The sequence below is a fragment of the Hirundo rustica genome, chromosome 3, assembly GCF_015227805.2.
Source record: "Hirundo rustica isolate bHirRus1 chromosome 3, bHirRus1.pri.v3, whole genome shotgun sequence".
In the NCBI taxonomy this organism is placed as follows: domain Eukaryota; kingdom Metazoa; phylum Chordata; class Aves; order Passeriformes; family Hirundinidae; genus Hirundo; species Hirundo rustica.
Window position 1 is genome coordinate 34466357 of NC_053452.1, and position 21728 is coordinate 34488084.

The following is a 21728-nucleotide window of genomic DNA, read 5'->3' on the forward strand; positions in this document are numbered from 1 at the left end:
TGCTGGTCCCTTTAAATGGAAGTAACTGAGAAAGTTATAAAGTTATATAGAATCCACAGAAATCTTCGTATAGGTAAAAAAATTGACAAATAAAGTAGATATAGTATGTAAATCCCTTTCTACACTCAGGTTTCATTTTTTTAAGAGTGTGTGGGGGGTTTTGGTGTTTTTTTTTGTTTGGTTGGTTGGGGGTTTTTTTGGGGTTTTTTTGTTGTTGTTTTGTGGTTTTTGTGGTTTTTTGTGGGGTTTTTGTTTGTTGGTTTGGTTTGGTTTGGTTTTTGGTTTTTTTTTTTTCAAGACAGCAGATAAACCTAGGGAAGGTAATGCTGTGATGGGTAACAAAGGTAAAACTACTTTGTCAAAAAAAAAAGGTCCTTCTTGAAACAGCTTTTCTCGCTCATGACAGTGCAGACTCTTTGTGTAGAGAATGCTTGAGCCCCTGTGAAAGTCTACCTTCTGACAACCACTTTCAAACCCCATAGAAATTAATGACATTTGGAGAATGCCCTTGCGGTTTTATTTCCCTCTAACCAGGTGCCAAGGTGCTCATCTGTCCATTTGAAATAGAGCAGCCAAGCTCTAGTGAGCTGATTATTTTTCTCTTACATGCACTGCCTGAGCATGGGACACAGTTCCCCTCTCCATGCCTGGAAGATGAAAAAGATCCTCTGACACCCAGACTGGAGGAATGACAGTTTATGGAGGGAGGACTTTGTGTGTCAGGGGCAACCTTTTCCTTGGACAATGGAAAAGTTCAGTTCTAGGGTCTTCATCCTTTTCTCCCAGGAGCTACTGGAAAGAGGACTGGGTTTCTATCCCTTGTGGTAAAAGGAGAGACCATCAGTGATGACACATATTTGTATTCTGAAGTTGCTGAGGAAATGGAGATAAAGGAGAAGAAATTACAGAAATACACCCGCCATTCACCTACCCACACACTCCTTAACTCATTCTTCACCAAGGAACTGAGAGAGGAGTCAAAGAAATGAAGATAAATTGTTCAGAGTCAAAGAAGCAGCGAGGAGTATAAATAGAATTTGGGAGAGAAAAGAATGTGAATGTGATCTAAAACGTGTCGGCGTCTCAGTTAGGTACCAAGACAAAGAGAAAGAAGAATCCTAATTTAGGGATTCTAGAAGACCCATACTGTCTCTAATGCCAGACATTCACAGATCTTTAAACCTCAGAATAACAACACAAGCTGGTTTTCCTTTCCTGGAATATTTATTATGTCCCCCTGCCTTTCTTACTGAGCAGACAATGGCCACTGTCAGCTCTCCTCGATGGGGTCATGAATTCACCTGCACATGTCCACTTCTGTCTCCTTGGGCAGACAGGCTAAGAAAATATACCCGAGTCAGCAATCCTGCAATCAGCATGTGCAATCACCGAATCAACTTTCTCATCTCTAACACCAGGTTTTTCACTCTCAACAGAAGATTTGTTTACTGTCCTGGTCTCACCCAGAAATTAGCCAAGGGATTTTGAACATCTGGATTGCTACTTTAATCTCTGTTGCAAGTGGTACCACTGGATCCAGCACAAACACGCCACATTACACTTGTCCTTTCTTTTTTCTGTTTCAGAATGAATGGCTTAGGTGGAGTATTTTGGGTACCTCTGAGAAGTCAGGAACCACTCAGAAAGTGTGAAGTAACAGGGCTGAGAACAGAGAAGAGAGGTAAACTAGATCTGTAAACTAGACCATACAGCAAGTTAGGCCATATTGTTAAAAAAAAAAATCTACGTATAGTAAAAAAGAACCCTTTGCAAATACCTTAAGCATTTGACCATATAAACAGCATCTGGAAATGTTGCTTCTTTTTTTTTTTTTTTCCCTCCTCATTTTAGAAGAGTGCTAGCAGCAGCACAAAATATCCTGTACTTTGCAATGAAGTAGAACATACTTGTCTGCATTTTAACGGAATTTATCAGGTCCTTGATTTTGTTTCACAGTCAATGACAACTTGAATTCTACTATAATAAATATTCATAGCTTCCATATTTCAGTCATATGTGTGAATTTGTAAAGTTAAAGCTTGTTTTTCATAATTAAAGCCATTAGTAAGGATTCCAAGATGACTTTGTGCTTGTGCAGAAACTTGTGAAAGAATTATCTCCATTTTTTAACACCTGCATTTGGCTGGAAGCGCCTCAATGCTCAGCTAATATGGTAGTAAGCATTTTCACCTGAGGGATAAAAACTGAGCTTTGAGTTTTAAAGGTTCACAATACAGTCACATAGTAAAATATTCTCTAATACACTCATTTAAAGAACTCCACTAAAAATAAATCTGAGAAAGCTGCACATATGCTCATGGCTGTTCTGAAAGGAAAGGAGGAAGTAATTTTGGGAAATAAATTTTTTGTTATTCATTCCTTTCTCAGCTCTGTTAATATTTTGCTCTGCTCAGGCACAATTTTAATAACACTGATGGAGGCCAGCGACCTCTGACTGAGTTGAATCATGTTGTGTGGGAGTGGCACATTCAGCTCCTGAAAAATCATTACTGGGAACTACAAAATGCAAGATGGTGGTTTATCCTGATACAGCAATTCCCAGGATATGGTCCCTTAAAGATTGCTTTGGGTTGTGCAAGGATCTCCCCTTGATTTAAATATCTCAGTTTTAAATGTTGGGAAAGCATCCAAAGGTGAGGTGAGTATTATCTAGAGCGAGACACCATCTGGGTAGTGGAAGTGGTGATAGTATTTGTGGGCAAACACGGGCAGGCAGGAAAATCCTGTGCTGCTGCTTGTCATTTGTAGCTTGTCTTCTAAGAGAAAAAGGATGGCATTTAGAAAAGAAAATACATGCCTTTAGCTGGGAAGGTGCCCATCCTGAGATGGGCAGGAATGTGAGGAAACAGGAAGACAGTGTTTGATATTATGTAAGACTAATGCCATATGGAAAACAGAGTAACTCACAGAGATTTGGCAGGTGCCAAAATTGCCTCTGAAAAACAAAGTTGATGCTGCACTGCAGTCAATAGACTGATTAGCTAAAGCTGATAATTAGTGCTAGAGTACCTAGCAAACAGACGTTCTGTTGTCATTGCTCAGTCACACTAACAGAGAAAACTCCTCATCAAGTTTAAACTTTCAGTTTTTCCTTGCTGCAGCTCAAGCTGCCCTTCATACCTGGAAGGTATGCCTCGTATAAGCATCCATAAAGCTGGTTTGTTGGATTTTAATAAATCCCTCATTACAATTCCTCCTTGTTACGGTTCCTGGATAATGCTTTGATCACGTAGGAATTGGTGACCTGTCACCCATGCACACAGACAGTCTAAGGCTGGAAAGAACTGACGTCCTGGACACACTCTATCTTACTGTTAGCCTGTCCTTCCCTGACCTGCTGGCCTTATCTTCTCTGACAGCTAAGGAAAAAAAAAAAAAATCCCTTTTTCAGCCTGATAACAAGATTTATGGGGCCATCATCTGTCTACCTGTTCTTCTCTAGTAATTTCTGAATCCATTGGTCAATTTTAGTTAAATTTGGCACTGAAGTAGAAATCTCAAAGATGTTCTGGTAATCTAAAACACCAAGATAACAGAAGATAAAGATACCAGTAGTACATTCCCCAAGGTAAAGAACACAATGTGAGCTTTGCCCTGAGACAGATATGATGGAGTGCACACAGGAGAAATGTTATAAATTCTCTGCTCCTGGGAAAGTCTGGTTTCTGCACTATAAATTTCTTTATGCCCATCTAAAATTCTAGAGAGTTCCAGTAAATTCTCTGATTTTTAACAGGCATTGCCTGAACTCTGCATTACAGCTGTCATTCAGTGAACCAGCATAAAAAGTCAGTCAGTCAGAGGCAAAAACCTAATGGAGAAATAGCTCCCTTAGCTCTGGAGGCCCATGAACAACTCAGTGGCTGAGCACTGGCATGGTGGTATTTTTTCTTAAGAGCTAACATACCTGGAGCTTTTTACAGGCAGAAACTACCCCAGTGTAGGTCACAGCTATGATGAAGGACTTGTGCATTAACAAGCAGTGAAAGGCTACAAGGAGCTTAATGAGTTGGCCTCTAAAATCCTGTGATTTGAGGAGTCCACAAAATGCAAATTTCCAATATGCTCATTGCACATGTTTGCAGCCAACTTTTCTATGCTTGTACATTTATGGATAGCACTTCAGTAAAATCTGTGGCATACAAAAGGCAAACATTTAAATGTAAAGAAGAAAAACAGATCTCCTGAGTGACTGTTGTTAGCAAGTTGTCTTCAGGAGGAGAATAAACTAGACAACATTCTTAAATGTATGCCTATTTAATTTTCTTTTTCTGGAATAATGTACTATTCTTATTAGACACAGAAGACTGGACATATCTTGCGTAAATATCACTTGACTCTGGTCTGGTATGATTTGTATCAGCAGAAAATTAAAGGTCAGTGATAGCCTGGACAAAGGGCAGGCAGAGACTGGCGCTGGGGATGAAACAGGGCAGCACGCAGTGACACAAGGCAGACAATGTACAAAACTGGGGATATTTTCACACTAGAGAAGGAGTAATGGTCACAGCTATTAAAAACAAAGCAGTACAGAAATCAGGGCTTGCTCCTTCAGGCTGTGATGAGCTACCCACAACTCTTCCACAAACATATTACCAGCACATCAGTCAGAGGCTGGATTTATTCTTACTAAGGACATACTGGCTTCATTTTTCTAATACTCCAAGTTAAATAGTATCATTACCTTTTGGTCCTTCTGATCCACCAACCTCTTTGTCTGCTTTTAAAAAGTACTTTGAAATAAAGTCACTGCACTGAAGTCACCTGAAACTCAAGAGCTGTGAAAGAGTAAAGAAGGTGGCAGTCATGCAAGTATCCACCTTCACACCAATGGATACACAATCTTAGGGTGCTTCTGGCCCAATATAATCCCTATGTAAAAGAAAAGTTCCTGAGAAATGTTAAGTACACAAATACCAGCTCATTAAAGACTGTTACAGTTTGTGACAAGCTCTTACACTGCACAATGGGCTTTTCAAAAGGAAAGCATTGTATTGGACAGCTTCAAAATTTTTAATTATAAATTCAATTTTCATTTCCAGGAACTCATTCAGTATATTTCATTTCTGATGTTAAGTTACAGGTTCATAACTAAAAAAAAAAAGAAGCTTGGTAATGTTGTTTTTTTTTCTTTTTTCACTATCCAAAATCCTTTTGCTTAGCATAGGAAGGTGCATTACACAGTGAAGAACGTTATAATGATGGCTCACAAAATTTTCTCTGCTCTCTAAGTAACTGCTTTTCTGGGTTACCTGATAAAACAATTTTTTATCTCCATCAGGCTGTGAAAAGCAGGTATCTTCGACTATTGAGAATAAAGTAAAAATGCAAAACGTGCCTATGCTAAAATTAAAGAGCAGATTCACTGAACTCAGGGAGAAATAGAAACATCTGTCAACATATTGTAACAAAAACTCCTGCAGTGATCAAAAGCAGTAAGTGTAGCTCACTTACAGAGAAGTTAGCTAATTTAAAAATTACGTATGTGAAAGGAGTCAGGTCTTGAATTTATGGAAGTGCACTTTCCCATAGAGATCCGAGGAAGAGTAACACACCACAGGAACCACACAGACAAGATTCATGCATAGGATGACAAGTGTACGCGCATGTGACTGACTGCACTTCCAGGCGCATAAGAGAGGAGGACCTGCTGCAGCATTGCTCCTGGATAACCAGTTATCCAGAGATAAATTATTGCAGCTGACTTCTCCTTTTTGCCAGATGTGACAGATACAGAGAAGACAAGCAACAGCCACTGTACCGGGGTGAGAAGTACAAAGGAGAGGTCAGAAGACCAAGTTTCCTGCCTGGCATGAGAGACCTGACAGCTCTAAAAATACTGGGGACATTTCCCTACAACTCATCCATCATCTACAGCTGACTGATCTAGAACCAGTACAAGAAATGAAACTCAAGCCTTATGGAAGCCAAGAGAACTTTGCCAATAATTACAACAATGCCAAGTATTCCACCTGATGGCCTTGAACTTTTTCCAAAAACTTTAGCCAAAGACTTTGATATATGAAATAACACAGACTCAACAAAACCTCTCAACCTCGTCCAGGCAGTGTACTAAGAACTGCTGTGTATGCAATGACTTTTTCCTCCACATAATGGAAGAACTGCTGTGTATGCAATGACTTTTTCTTCCATGTGATCTTCAAGTAACACTGAAATGGCAGATGCAATTTAAGATTTTCCTTGGTTTTAAAATTTTTCCCCATTTTTACCATGGTATTTTTTTTCTCCATACATTAAAAATAAAACAAAAAAATTAAAACACCAAATCCACAATTCCACAGGACAAAAAGAAGGCAGGAAAGCAAATGTTTTCACTGATACTGTGTAAATTCTATTAACCTAAAGCATTCATTGCTATATCACAGAGCACTATGTGTATTAAATGCAGATGTTGAGCTCTGGTCATTTCTAAGAGAAATACGGGCCTCATCATAAAGAAATATATAGCCTGCTATTTATGGCTCTTTCACATCATTTGTACTTTCTCCCTTTCCTCATTAAGGGTGACAGGGGTTTAGCTTCTGCCTATAGCTGTGTCACTGAGGTGAGCAGGAGAATCACGGCTTTTAACTAGTTGTAGGAGCACCTACATTTACCAAACTCCTTGTGACTTGTGATTGTTTTATGCTAAGATAGGTGGTGGAGCTTTTTCCCCTCCACCAGACACTAAAAACTGCTTTTTGCTATGCAGATATTTTGGTGTCTACTAATACATTCAAACATGAGCTTAAACTTCTCTCTTCACAGGCAGTCTCTATGTGGCCTCTTATCTTCTACTGACTTGTAGGAACCTCATACATCCCTTGACATCCCTGTCCTTATGCAAGTTGCTAGGTAGCGCTAAGCAAAGGTACACACACAGATAACACAATCAGAGAAGCCTCACTGACACTGAAATGTCTTTAATTTCTAAGTGGTTGCTGAAAGACCAAGCTCTTACTGGGACAATGCATGGGAACCTTTCTTTTACGGCACGTTCCTGGACCTTGCCATTCTGCTCTCCAGTGCTCTGGGTAGAAAGAATATTCGTGACACAGTATTGCTGTGGGAACAACTCAGGGTTTGGGTCTGTGTTTTTCTGTGCAGCTATACACATTTTGCCATATTTTACATAGTCAAGATTCCCTTAGGTTTGAAGAGGTATGACATTTCTTGAGCCTTTCAAAATCATGCTAAGGATGTGTCTACCAGCACCACATGCAAAATAGCTCAATAGAATATTATATACTGTACCCTGAAGAATATATAAAATGTAGTTTTAAAGTTAGCTGAAGACTGCAGCACACACCATTCACAAGAGTAAAATTATATTTCCAGAGACACATTTTTAATATTATTTCTTACTCTGTTCACCCCTGGAAAATTTCTCACAATCAGCTGAAACAAAATCTGTGCTACAGGTACAGAAATTCTGTACTACACAGAAGGCAAGATGTCAGAAATCCACATACTCTTTTTAATTTTGGCAGATGCATTGATACTCTTGCTTTCAAAAAATGAAAAAAATCCCTAGCTTCTGAAAATCTAGTCTTTCTTTTGATTCACTTATTAAACTGATTTAGTTCAGTATAAAACAACTGGATAAATGTCAGTGTAGGCTGCCTGCAAATTCCATGCCAAGGTTCAACTTCATCCAAATTCTGAAACGGAAAAACTAAATTGTTGCTGCTGCAGTGGCACACAACTCAATGTCCTTAAAGTAGTGGTGAAGCTTTGCACAAATATAAGAGTCATCCAGTTCTTGATGCAGGATTTATTATTTCTTCAGATAAGCAGGTGGAAGAGACCAGAATATCACCATCAAGGATGCAAAATGATGTCTTCCTTACATACATACTCTAGTGGAATTCAACTTGCAACCATAACCATTGTCTGCTGAGTTTTACAGTGTGCTTCAACAGATCTTCAGGATGCTTAACATTTAATTTAAAAAATAGTACAGATTTTTATGGAATTTCCATACAACAGTATCTCATTTTTATAGATGTTATTGATTTATAGTAGAATTTTAAGACATGCCTGCTATGGACTTAATTTTCCATTTAACTGAAATGAGACTCCAGTATTGTATTCTTTACGTTGTTGTAAAATCCTTAATTTTTTTTTTTTCCAATTCCTTAGGAAATATCCTCAATTATATACTAATTTTTACTCATCTAATTATTTTAGGAGAGAAGCATGCCTCTGAAACAGAAATCCCTTCCTGATGAGTTTCTGTGCACTTATTAATGTTGGGTTCCCCACATGTAGCCACCAGCACCTTACTGAAAATCCAAACACATGTGGCCTGTGTTTGAGTTAAAACAAGTAAGCATCAAGCAAATCTGATAGAAGCTGCACACTTTCACAAATCAATCTATTTTACAGGTTCCATCTGCTCATAAATGCTTCCCAGAGAACAAACACCGTGTCACTATACCACATATTTCCATTGCACTATCCCAAACACACTTAAGCTGCTGACAGATTAATGCTTAGTTCAGTTGTGACATACATTCTTGGGTTCTTACACATGTTCTTATAAGGAAATGGAACTCACTAAGCACTTAATCACAAGTTGGGGTAGTGTTATGGCCTTGAATACAACGCACTAACTCTGTTTCAGGAACATGCTAAGGTATCTCTATTTAGGCCATCGCCGTCACTAGCACTGCCAAAGACCCTGGAAATCAAATTGCCTTTGTCAACCTCAGTTAAACAAAAGTAAGCAGAAATTTGCCAAAGGGTATCCCTGAGAGCCAGGGATGAGCCATTTGAGGAGTGTGCAGGAAGGGCCAAAGGAACATGCAGTTTACTGGAATGCAACTTGTCTGGCTTAAGCATGCGTATATTTGCTTGAATCCATTACAAAGAAATCTTGGTAAAACGACTGCAAAGACAGGAAATAATATATAAACCCCAGTATTAACTGAAAAATTGAAGCAAAATACAACACAGGTTTCTAAAGATATCAGCAACGCAATTAATTGCGGATTTACCTGGTTAGGAAGCAGTGACAGCAAGAGGAACAGGCATGAGTATATGCAAATGTGAACATACGCCACTGCAAACAAGCCAGGAAAAGTCCTGTCCCACTGCAGTATCTGGAGTTTTTTGTTCTTTGATGGACATAGTTTAACACATCATAGGTTAACTACTATACTTTCTTTTCTCCTCAAGGTATCAGAAGTCAGGAGTACTTCCCGGGGACAGTGCTGCTCTCAGAGCAAGGCAGAAGGTTGAAAGCATGGGGTTCTTAATAAAACTAACAATATTAGTCAAGTCAATATACTTTTGTGTCACAGATTAATGTTGATGCTCTCTCACATGGAAAGGATCTTGCTACCCTTTCCACCTCCTCCACCTCCGTGTTTTTTCTATACTGACACAAGCAACCTAACACAATTTAATAGCACCTCTTGATAAACATCCACCATTGGTAGAGCTCACTTGAACTGCAAATTTGCCAGCAAGACAACGCACAGATGAACTGAACCCAGACAGGTAGCAACAGATAAAGCTTGAGTATGCATTCAGGATGTTATCTTACTGTAAGCATGTAAACCTGTTTTTCATCTCAAAATTCTGAGATGTTGAATTGGCAGAGGTAGTATTACCCAACTTGGTTAGGCATTTTGAAATCCCTTGAAAAATGAGAGACCTTATGCTCGTGTGGTACTGAGACAAATATCTTAGATAACTTATCTTTAGCTATGGTTGTGAGACCACGCCACTAATTAGTAGGGCATTCCCCCAGACATCAGTCACTCTGTGATTTTTTGCTAAGATTTGAGAAGTGGTGCTGCATTTCATAGGACACAAAGTCTGTGTTTCAGAACATCTCAAACTACAACATGCAGCAATTTCCCATTCTTCTTAAGCAAGGCCTCCAGTTGTATTTACATAAATGTTTTTACAACAATAATTTGTGCCACTATCTAAAGCAAAGTACTTCGCAAAATGCTATGGTAAATCTTGCAAATTCCCCCTATGCTGAGAAAATTAATCTCCTAAATATTTTTTACTTTTTATGACTGTATATACTTATGACTTTTTTTAGCCAAGTAGGATCTAATTCCATTTTTTAAAGTCTGCCAAGCACACTATTGCATAAAAATATTTTCTTTTTCTCTTTTCTATTTCATCACAGTGATTCAAGTAGAAAGAACTGGTTCAGGATGCTTCTACTTTTTGGCTGTCACTTTTGCCAGTTTTCAGAAGGTTTCTGAAAAGCTGGCCAGCCTTAAAAGAACAATACATCCTTGGTGTACATCATTCAACATACCTGAATTATTATGTAAATTAATTCATGATGTTGCTATAATGAAAACACTTTGATTCCAGAACTTTATCTTCACTTCTGACAGCCCATCAACCATATCCTCCAAGAGCACTGTAGCCTCTCTACCACTGCATGGCTAGAGAAGGCTGATTTTCCTCCTAGGAGAGTGTTTGCAACTGTATCAAGTATCAATTTTCTTTGCCCTCTCCCTTTTGATCTTTTGTGATGATAGAGAGCCTTTAAAAAAAGGCTTTTTCACCCTAATTCTGATATTTCTAGGCTTCTTGTCATCATTCCTTGGTTGCCTATATCATATACCCATACTCTCCCTTTACCAGACATGTATGTATTGCATTCCTTGAAGATGACTTTATTTTTGTTGTAAAATACATATTTTTCATTATTAATCAGTGGACTTGGACTATTTTCTGAGGTGATCCTTTCCTCTTTGATCACGTTTCATGGCTCTTTGGACAGCCTCTTTCTGTTTCTGTAAACCTTTTTCCTTAGCAGCACTATAGCCTGCCATTTTTTAAGCCTTCCAGCACTTGTAATCAGTTATTATCTTTGTGTTGCTCTTTACTCAAAATCATTTGCTTTTTGCTCCTTCCTTCCTACTTTCATCTTCAAAGTCACATAAATAAAGCTGATTCAGGGTTCTGTGTCTTGCCTGATGATAAAATGACAAACTGAACACAAGAAAAGAGGTTCCAGTATACTCAGGGGAAGAGAAGAAAAGAAGCACTGAATCACCTGCTTAACCATGGAACTGGTTTATCTGAAGGCTAAAAACATCTCAGGGCTGCATACCAGCAGACAGTAGTTGGCATTTTGGCCTAAAGCAGATAGAATTTCTAATAGAAAACCAGAGTGGAAAGAAAGCACCTTTTGTGGCAGCCAAGGGAATACATGCAGAAGGGTCTTACAGTTGGCCAGAAGGTCAACACATCATCAAGGCTTTCACTTGAAATTGCATATTCCAATATTAGATGTTGTCCAGGTAATTAAGAAAAAGATTAGGCATTGACTAAATTTCTGAAGGCCATGAACTGTTGTATTTATGAGGTAGGACAAGTAGTGTTGGTAGTCTCAACATTTCCCTGTGACACAATTCTACTGCTAATTATATAAGGCAGAGTGCTAGCCTAATGTGACTGTGTTGGTTCTCATCCCAGGATTAGATAACTGAGAATTAGTTTTGATACCTCCAATGTTTTTTTTGTATAGAAGGACTAGATTTCCTGGGGTTAAGGAAATGGGGTTAAGGAAAACTGATTAACAGACCTTGACCAGGTCAAGTGAAATATAGTTCATAAAGATTTGGTACCGTGGACAGGAGTATGCATAAGCAAAGGGTTTACGAACCCAAAACCAAGGATATTCCTGGTTTTCAGGTATATCCAAGTAAAGCATTCCTAATCTTCCACAACATTTTAGCCCTTTCATTCAGTAACAGGCAAATCCAAGATCCAGTGAACTCTGCCATAACATCACTAACTGTGTGGTCTATAGGATTTGCTCACTGCAGTAACTTACATTTTCCTCTCATCTGCATGCTCTTCTTTTTTTTTCTTCCTTTTCCTATCAATATGAGTCTGTGAAATTTCAGCTTTACTCAGCATCACCTATTTTACTACAGAATCTCTGTGACCTTCATTCTTTGGATTCCCTGCTGGATGGGTCATCTCATGGGGAACTTAGTAATTCATTGACACGGATCTTGTTTGACAATGCCTCCTTCGATTTTCAGGCTCTGCACACCCCTCTTCAAGACACCATCTCTCACTCTCCCTGGCCATTCACATTGATTCACCCTTTAAACAAACCATGTTCTTCAATTTCTTTGTTTTCTTTATCCATTGCTCCTTTCCTCTTCTCTTCCTCATGACTATGGTTTTCCTTTTCCATAACTCTCCTGATTTTTCAATAGGGAAAGAATACTTTTCATCTTTTTCAGCCTTTATTCCTATCATCTCTGTTTTCTTGCTTAAATACCACAGTTTTACTTTTTCACTACTGTTTGCCTCCCCACCATGAGAAACTCCCAAGAGATTTCCTCCTTGGAAGCACTGCCAAGTCTCCTCTCTCTGCTTCCTCAACTCAAATTGGCAATTTATCCAAACAAAGAAATAGGTATTTTATGACTAAAATCAGACTCTTCCTAATTCTCCCCTCAGAGAACGCATTGTTCCTTACAGCTTCTCCACTCCTATTTCCTTCATGCCCTCTCTTTTTTAATCTTTCATCAGAAATAGAATTGTAATTTATCTCTCTTTTTAAGTTGTTCTCCTCCCTTTTTTCTCCCTTTCAGCATGATTTTGGCCTCTAAAATAGCTTTTGCAAAGCAATGTTCAGTGAAAGGAATCCAAAACTCCACAGATGTTTCATATGCTCTACTTTTTAATTGTTAATTGCTACCTTGAAAATCACTTCCCAACCCCATTTAAGCTTAGGTTCTAACCAAACCTTTGTTTAGAATCTGTATGCCATCAATTCCACCTTTTTCTTCTTAGCAAAATCCATACAGACACTGTGAATTCCTCAAAATCGTTCTCAACATTTTTCCAACTGAACAACTATGTTGCACATTTTTTTCACAGCACACGTCTTTGTAATATCTGCCCATGCATATACTCACTTCTATTTTTTAATGTGTGCCCTTTAACTAGTGTGTAATTGCAAGCAGAGTAATGAAAAGCACTCAGGTAACAGCTGTGTAAGTCCTCACTTTGTAAATTGCAATCATGCACGTAAAAAAGCCAAGAAAGGATCCCCTGATTACAAAAGTACCAACTATCACTGCTTAAGCAAAAAACAAAAGCAAACAAACCAAGAAACACCAAAACCAAACAATCTTTTGGCTCTGGTAGGCAGACAGACTGGGACCGAAATCCTTACTCAAGATAAAGCATGAACCTCTAAATGGTCTAACATCTTAATCTGAAAGTGATCCTACAGTGAAAAAAAAACCCAAAAGAAATCCTTGCAGATAAAGTCATCATTGCGAAGAACACAGAACTTTCAAGATCTGTGAAATCTAAGAGCACCTGGAAATGCGATTTGGGAAATGAAGAAATCAACACTTCTAGTTGTGTCAGAGAAATATGCAACCCTGGGAAACTTAGTGATTTAGTTCACTAACACCACTAGGAGATCACTATCTGAAAATTCAAATTCAAATAGCTCTTGACATTAGTGAAAGATGAAACTAGAAACTAAACCTGAAACTAGAAGCTAAAAGTGAAGATAGTAAGCACCAGTATACAAATATAGAGCTACTGGACATAGACAGACCCAAAAATCTTGCAGCAATGAAGATATTTAAGGAAATCCTAGCCTAAGAAATGTGGTGTACACTGAAAAAGGTACTGCAAATTAACACTGCTGTTGCTCAATTTCTACTCATGTGTGATAAAGCATATTGGACAAGACAATAACATCAAAATTACACCCAAAAAACAGCTGGCATGACTGCAAAGAATAGTAAGAATTTCTACCCATACACACAATACGTGAAAATGAAGAAAAGTAGAAGGTGGAGCACTTATGGGAGCATGAGTTTATGGAGGTCATCGAGGATTAAGCAGGGCAGCATCACTTTGGGGAACAACTCACGGTTGTAATGGTAACATACCAGAAAAACAACTAGGAAAGAAACAAAGAATTGAAGGTGATGGTGCTGTGTAGATGTACACTGCAAGCAACCAGCAAAACAGAAAATTAATTTCCTGCATGGAAAAGGGATTGATCAGGTCATAAAATAACTTAGGCACCAGACTTCACATGTAAAACCTTTCTTTTTCATTTTTTGGAAAAGGTTGTTGGGACTGGAGGGGAGGAAGTATGGAGGAATGGAAGATGGAAGTGGGCTGCTGAAGTGTTTTAATGGATTCCTAAACATAACAGCCCCGCGACAAGCATTCTCCTTGTGTATCGACAAAATAGGTACACTGAAGCCAAAAATGGTGCAACTATTCCTACAAACATCTATCTTTTGGAAGAATTACCTACAATTTACCAGAGACAATATACTCTCTTATTTATACTGGGTTTTCCTCTTCTTTTGACACATTTTGCTCTAAACGTTAAATGCCATGGGCGTTTTCTAAAACCCCAGCAAAGTGAATAAGGATGATTTAATTCTTTCTGTTCTTTGTTTCATTATTTCTGTGAATTGCTTTCTCCACCTTGACATTTTTCTCTCCCTCTCGGGTGATCCCAGAGGTAAGATTTATGTTTACAACTGACGGTTTATGATTAAGACATTGAACTTTGGTCGCGGAATTAGTACTGTCTCCAGGTTCAGAAATCCAGCAGCCACGCACGAAGCCCCAGGGACCTTCCATAACCAGGGTGCCGACTGGCGACGAATCCGGGCTGTAACCCTAAAGCAGTAGCATCCCCCAGTGGCCCTGGTTATCACTGCAGTGCAGTTTCGGGGACATTATTTGGCTCTCTAGCTTTCGGTGTAAATGTAAATTCAAGCGCCTCGTAATTACCCAGTACTCAGAAGTCTGTTGAACTCAGTAAAGAACCATATATATTTGATTAAAAAAAGTTATTTCCAGTCATTGCATCTATCACGTGTGTATTGCGAAACACATAGCTATAAAAACAGGATTTTTTTTTTTTTTTTAATGCATTCAAAAAGCAGGAAAAATCAGACCAAAAGTAAGTCAGACTCTTTATTGGAAACTTTTCTTGAAGAAGAGAAAATAGGTTCAGAGTTTTTTCCAAGAATATTAAGTACCACAGGTTTTTTTGGCTTTTTTATAAGATCATGACTCAAGAAAAGGATACTCTAGCAGCCATCAATTTTTAATCTGCCTTTTGATCGAAGTTCACATACTTAAAGAATATAGACCATCACATATATTAAATTAGAATTCTAAATCAAAAATTCCTGGCTGGTATTTCATTAACCCAATGAAAATTCAACCATGTTATGAGAAAAAAAACAAAGAACACACCAGCCACTGTTCTTAAACCCAGCTCCTCGCAGAACAATCCAAAAGTGCACTCACTGAGATTGCTTTCCCTGTTCCCTAAATGAACTCAGTCACTGACAAAAGGTGAAGTAGTGGGGTAGTACAAAATATTACTGGAAAGGATAGAGAATAGGAGGAGGTAGAAGGGCAGACAAATGATGCACAGATAACACAAATATGGGATGCCTGCACCTACCCAGCTCCCTCCCACTCCAAAAGCAGAGCAGCCACGTTGCACAAGCCCTGTATTTGTGCTGATTCAGTGGAGAGGGGACGGAGGGGGAAGGACATGTAGGGCTGCTGGGTGAAGAGCCAGAGCAGCACTTCTGCACAACACTTCTGTACGGGATGAAAAGAAGGAATTTTCTCTTGGTAATATTGAAGCCCTCCAGTTACTTCTAATGCTGCAGCACTGGAGATGAAGGGTTGTTAATTAAAACAACCAATCTGAAAATCAGTGGGATTGCTACATTCGCTTGAAATTCAGCAGGGGATTATAAGCAGTACAGAGCAGAAATCAATGAACATTATTGTTGTCTCTGTATCAGAATCTCACCAGATCTGATGTCCCATGAGCCCAAAGAGGTGACATGGTGTTATCCAGCAGGTAAGCCCAGCAGGCCTGTGGTGTCACATAATGACTTCTTTTCCTCCTCTTACCCTTGTCACAATAGCTGAGGACAACTAGCAGGGTTTTATAACAGATGCATTTTTCCACACTCTAACAGCAATATAAAGCACTGAATACTTAAGAAGAGCGGAAAATATACCCCAAACCTAATCCCCAGAACATATGTGCCTTGTCAGTAACTTAAGGGCTAAATGCTGGGTCCTTCCTCTGAGGTAACCCAAGGGAAATCTGTCTTTCTCAGCATCTCCGAATCGGATCCTTCACAAGCAGCAGTCAGACCAGAGTGTGAATGTGCTAACTGAGACATGACAAACCCATGTAACACCTCTTGCTGATATTCTGTTATTCTGTGGTTAAGGCTCGTGAGGATTTTTGAAAGGAAGTTTATTTTTGCAAGTTGCTGAGTGCTGACTATGACGTGGGGCAGCTTTCACTTAGGCAAATGTCTTAACTTTGGTTAAGGCTCTTGGACAGACAGGCTATTAATGTGGCATTTACAAGGAAAGCCGTGTACACTTGGCTTAGGCTATTCAGTGGAAGTACATGTAGTTTTTAACAAAAAATGCATGGCTACAGTTCGGCACCAAAGGAGAAAGGCAGCTTTTCCTTCTCCTTTCTTTTTGCTGAAACCATTTCAGAGGTCCTAAACAACGCTCCTTATAGGTTATTATTGCTACCTAAAACACAGGGCCTGGTATTCAGCATGACAAATCAGTTTTCTGTGGTTCAGAGGTCTATCTCTGCCACTTACATGAAGTGGATGATTTCGAAAAATTCAGCAACCATCGTAATGAAAACATACATTATGATACAATGTGTCACACAGCACTGAAAATTAATCCTGCTGCTAAAGAAATGGAAAATGCACAATAAACACATTACCTGAAATTAAAACTGGTTCTGACCAAATCTCCAGAGCCTTTAAAGTTGTAACAATGATTTCCTATTTATATGGACTGCGCGAATTCTCAGGTGATTCCCTGTGGAGATATGTATGAATACTTTTTCCAGAGCTGAAGAAAGGGAAATAGGTAGCTATAATGGAACTGCAGGAGCAGCCAAGCAGTAGATTGATTCAACAGGAGAAATTCAATGTATCCCAAAGGACTTCCTAGGATTTGCTCTCCTGCTGCTTAGGGCGCAATTTGTTGTAATGAGAAACTGAGAATTTTGTTTCAGGTGTGTCAAAGCTTGTAGTGATGACTTGAGGGTATAAAGAAAAGGAAACAACTGAAAATCTCTCTTAAATAATGCTTTTGGGTGAGGAGAGAATAATGACAAGCTCTCCAAGGTGCAAAAAAGGTCAAATATCTCATGTAAATAATTATTACCTTAAGAGATACTAATTGGATGCACAGCTGAATCCTTTATCTCCAAACTGCTGCATTAAACAGCTTGAAAACTATGGTACACTTCAGCAAGCAAAACAGAGAAAGCTTTATTAAATCATCTGGTAAGACTGCACTTGGCCTCTGCTCTCAGAAATGTCTGCAGAAAAAAAATCAGTAGTGAAGAACTTATAAAGTAGTGAAGAGCTTATAAAAAGCCCAACCCAAAACACCTGAGGTTTGGGGTTTTGTATTTAATAAGGGAACATTTAAACATGCAGACTACTCTGTTCTTCTGATGTGTGCCACAAGGTAGAATGCTGGCAGGAAGCATGTACTGCCGCAGTACTACACGAGCCCTGTATAAAAGGTTAAGTGGGACATGCACAACATGAATTTCACCTTGAAGAAATGTGAAAATTTTTAGGCACTCATGTCCTCCTCTATGAAAATGAATAGTCATTATGAGCGCAGAGCTCCTCCACAGCTGTGAAGTACCACAGCCTATGCAGGTTTTAGCAATGATCACTTTTTAGTGAAAGCTCTGAAACACTGTTCCTCAAGCGAAGCCCTGGATTTTTATTCAGAAACAGGCTGCCATATGGAATTTCCTCAGGCAAAATGCTGAATGCTGATGGCATCTCCATTTGATTAGGGAAAATGTGTAACATCTGAAATGTTCATATTCACAGCAGAGCATATTGTTCAGCTCTAGCATACCCCTCACGCTTCTCAACATCACACATTGTATTGAAACATCACGTGGTGCACCAACAGAGAAGAAATGAGGGCTTTAAAAAATACCTTACCGAGAATGAACATTCATGTGTGAATAACATTGTACCTGGACACTCAGCACAGGCTTACACCTAGTTACAAACAATGCAACTATTCAGAACCCAAAGACGTGAGTTTCTAAAGCTTTTAGAACACAGACCAAAGCAGAAAGCAACTGCCCTTTACTAGACGACCAAAGTTGCATTACAGCTCCAGGCCCCAGTCAATTTCAAGCCTCACCACATGATATATGATCTCCTGGACTATCCTTCCTTATTAACAAATGACCATCAGACTCAGAAACTCTTCCAGCACACAGCACAGGAACAAGTACTGATCAGGAGAGAAGAAAAGCAAGTACTTCACCAACTTGACCTCTTCCCAAAATAAGGACCAGGAGCTTTTTAACTGCCAGCTGAAATTGCATTTCGCCAGACGTTTTTTATTTTTTCTGCAAAACCTATGTATAGAGTATATGGAAAATAGACATTATTTCAACCAGCTACCTGTCCCTCACTTTTGCCCTATCTCTGCATAAAACACTGCTATCCTCATGTCAATGGAGCCTGAAATGGGAAGCCAGTTTCTGATGAGGGATGGGGCAGCATCTGAACATGTGAAAAAGCACGGAGATAATAATCAGTTATTATTATCACAGTTTCTGTTACCCTTTTATTTGCTTTCAGCCTGAATGTGAAAGCAGAATGAGCCTTCTGCCTCATTCACTAACCTAGAAAGCAATGCAAGATATACACAAGAAATGAAAACAGTAAGAAGCATCAAGATGAAGCAGAGTCTTCACTTTTCATGAGACAGCCAGCTCACCCCCATCTTTGGAGCCAGCTGAACCAATTACACCCCTTACCTGTATGGTTCCAGAGTCCTGCTGCCATAGTACAATGCTTCTTCCCAGGATTCAAGGTTAATACAGGCATCCATGGCACAGTCAAGCATTTTCAGCTGATAGATATTTGTATCTGGTAGATGACCCTCGTTGCTGCTCAAGAGATTCTGGCATCTTTCCAGAACATGCTTCCACTCTGTTATTGGCCTTAGTTAAAGAAATATATTTAATCAAACAAAAATGCAACTTCTTTCTAAATGCTGTTTAGCAAGGAGTAAGAGACTCAAAGCATTAAAATAGAAAAGTTGCCATCATTCCAGACTCTGCGACAATTCTTGAAAACATACTTAAATGATGAAGTGGTAGCTTAGGTAACTTAGGTAACAGTGCTTCATTTACATGTAGCAAAACCATTTCTAAGGAAAGCATTATTTTAGCAAAAAATGAACATTAGAAATAAACATTATTTCCTTAAGATACTCCAGTTCCTAAAGCCAAGGGCAAGAGTCCATGGAAATGTGTTTTAAAAAGTCCCAGCAGTTAAAAAAAAAAGAGAATTCTTTTTTATTAAATATATAAAAATATAATGACTCATTCTTTTATGCTGCCCAAATTTTTTTATTTAGAATTCTCATGAAATTAGAACCTTTTCTTGAAAATAATTAATTTTCTCCTTGAAACAGCCATGAAGAGCACTGCAAATTTTTTTCATGTAGAGCTGCACGTTTCATGCATGAGAAAGAAAAGCATCACAGTTTTGATGTCTGACTGTAGTTCAGGACTAATTATCTTGGCAGTAAAGGAGATTTTCACCTCCAATGCTACAAGAAGATTTTTTGTGAGTTTGGAATGGAGGAAAGATAACCTTGCACTCACTTTATTTGGATATTCCTTAGCACAAATCACGTTTTTTCATTACATTCTACACTGATTTGACTTCTCTGTGGACCAGATTCTTCTCTCTCTGACCGCACCTAATCTGAACCCCAAAACTTGCAGTTTTTAAAATAATATTACTGTGATTGTACCCATGGGAGTCCCAGAATTACAAGAAGCCTAAACACCAAAAAGACATCACTCACATAAAGTAAGAAAAAATGAATAAAGAAAAAATGAGACTTACAGCAAGAGAAGTGATAATAGTGATTGTATTATAGCCCTTTCCACACAATCAGCTCAAGGAAGTCCAGCTGTTATCTTCACAAATTATTGCAAGTACTATTCACACTAATCCAGCAATGAATTTAAAGCGTACAATGACAAACCTATGATGAAGTAATTAGTCTATCCTGAACACAGGAATATTTACATACTTAAATTTAAGAATGTGACCACCATGGGCCGGGATTTATAGCATGGTTGTTACAAGGCTAAACTAATTATTTGTGAATTGCTCTCATGCCCTTGGATTGAAAGAGCCATATAAGGGAAGGAATGTGTTATTATAAAATTGCACCTTAACCTTTATATCTTTGGCAAACATCCATGTGTTCTTTACAACTGATTGAGGACAAAAACCCAGAAGAATGAGGGATGTTATTTCCACTTGATACAATTTTTGTAGAAAGTACAAACCACTGATATTCTTGAAAGATTACCATTTTAGCTGATGCACAGTATGTCTGCTTTTACTTCTCATTATTCTGCTTTCTTCACTCACAAACATCTGACTGCAGATGTGCTGTATAACAAAATCTCTTGGGACCAAATGTGCAGGTATGTAAAATTGCAAACTAGAAAACGTGCCATCAGCTGCAACAGTACCAAAGAGCTGCCTGTCTTGCATCTGCCCAGGAATAGAAGAGAACTGCCCCAAGCAGCTCTAACTGTAAATTTAGCATTACAACACTGCATCAGTTACAATCAGTAGGTCAGAGTGTGGGAGTCACCAACTTTCTTAATTGTAGAAACCATTAGTTTAATCTGTTAAAAAAAAATTACATTTGCAGGTACTAATAACTACGTGCCTCAGTCTGCCAGGAGGGTTTTCTGCTCTTTACTGGCAAGTGCACAGAAGTCAAGTTCCCTCTTCAATACTGCACTCACCACTTCATGTCAGTGAACACTGTTATTGTGGTGCAGTGGAAGGAAAGATGACACATTTCAAATAGCACATGACAGAGAACAGAAGCTGAACAGACAAGAAGAATAGATTTTTCCAACCAGTCCTGATATCTTTTATTACCATGCATTTGATTAATTTTTAAGTATCAGTTAAATCAGTAATCTTAATTAAAGAGACTTGCAAAATACATTAATGCATTTTCTCCTGCAATTAAATACAGGAACATTAAACAGGACCAGTATTCTGACTGCATAGTTTAAGTATAAGAACCATTGCAACTTCAGGTTGCATATTTATAATTTAACAAGCAGGTTGAAACGTGGGCCCCGAAGATCTATTTCAGTACTGTCTGTTTCAATCCAGTGACTACAGAAGAACTTAAAACAAACTAGAAACTACATGAGATTAAAACAAGGTAAAATGATTGTTTCCCCTTTGCTAAAAAATTAATCTCTCTGGATTAGAAAGAAACAAACTCAGTGTAACAGGTTGGGGGTTTTTGTTACTGTATAAATTGTGATCACTTGTTTCCAGCCTGGAATATCACTATGCAAACTTGTTTTTTGTGTGGCCAAAAAGGAGTACTGGAAAATTAAATTCTTTCTAGCCTGAGAGAAAGTCCATGTTTCTGAACATGGTAAAGCATCTTGCCGCAATAGGCCAAATTCCCAATCTGGGAAATTCCACTGAATAGACCAAGATAAGAAAGAGATCAATAAACCCGTAGCATTCTAGTAAAAATCACCCTCTCTTCTGCTCATCTTCTTCTGGTTGCTGCTGTTCACTAATTTC

General features: G+C 38.6%; 1 protein-coding gene across 9 annotated transcripts in view; it reads right to left on the reverse strand.

Moving 5' to 3' along the window:
• SMYD3 (SET and MYND domain containing 3) overlaps positions 1-21728 on the reverse strand; it is a 387717-nt gene that overhangs the window by 25433 nt on the left and 340556 nt on the right. For all 9 annotated transcript variants that reach the window (XM_040060406.2, XM_040060408.2, XM_040060407.2 and 6 more), the window contains one exon: positions 18893-19067. In XM_040060406.2, the coding sequence (XP_039916340.1) occupies positions 18893-19067 (175 nt within the window). The remainder of the gene's footprint in view (positions 1-18892; positions 19068-21728) is intronic.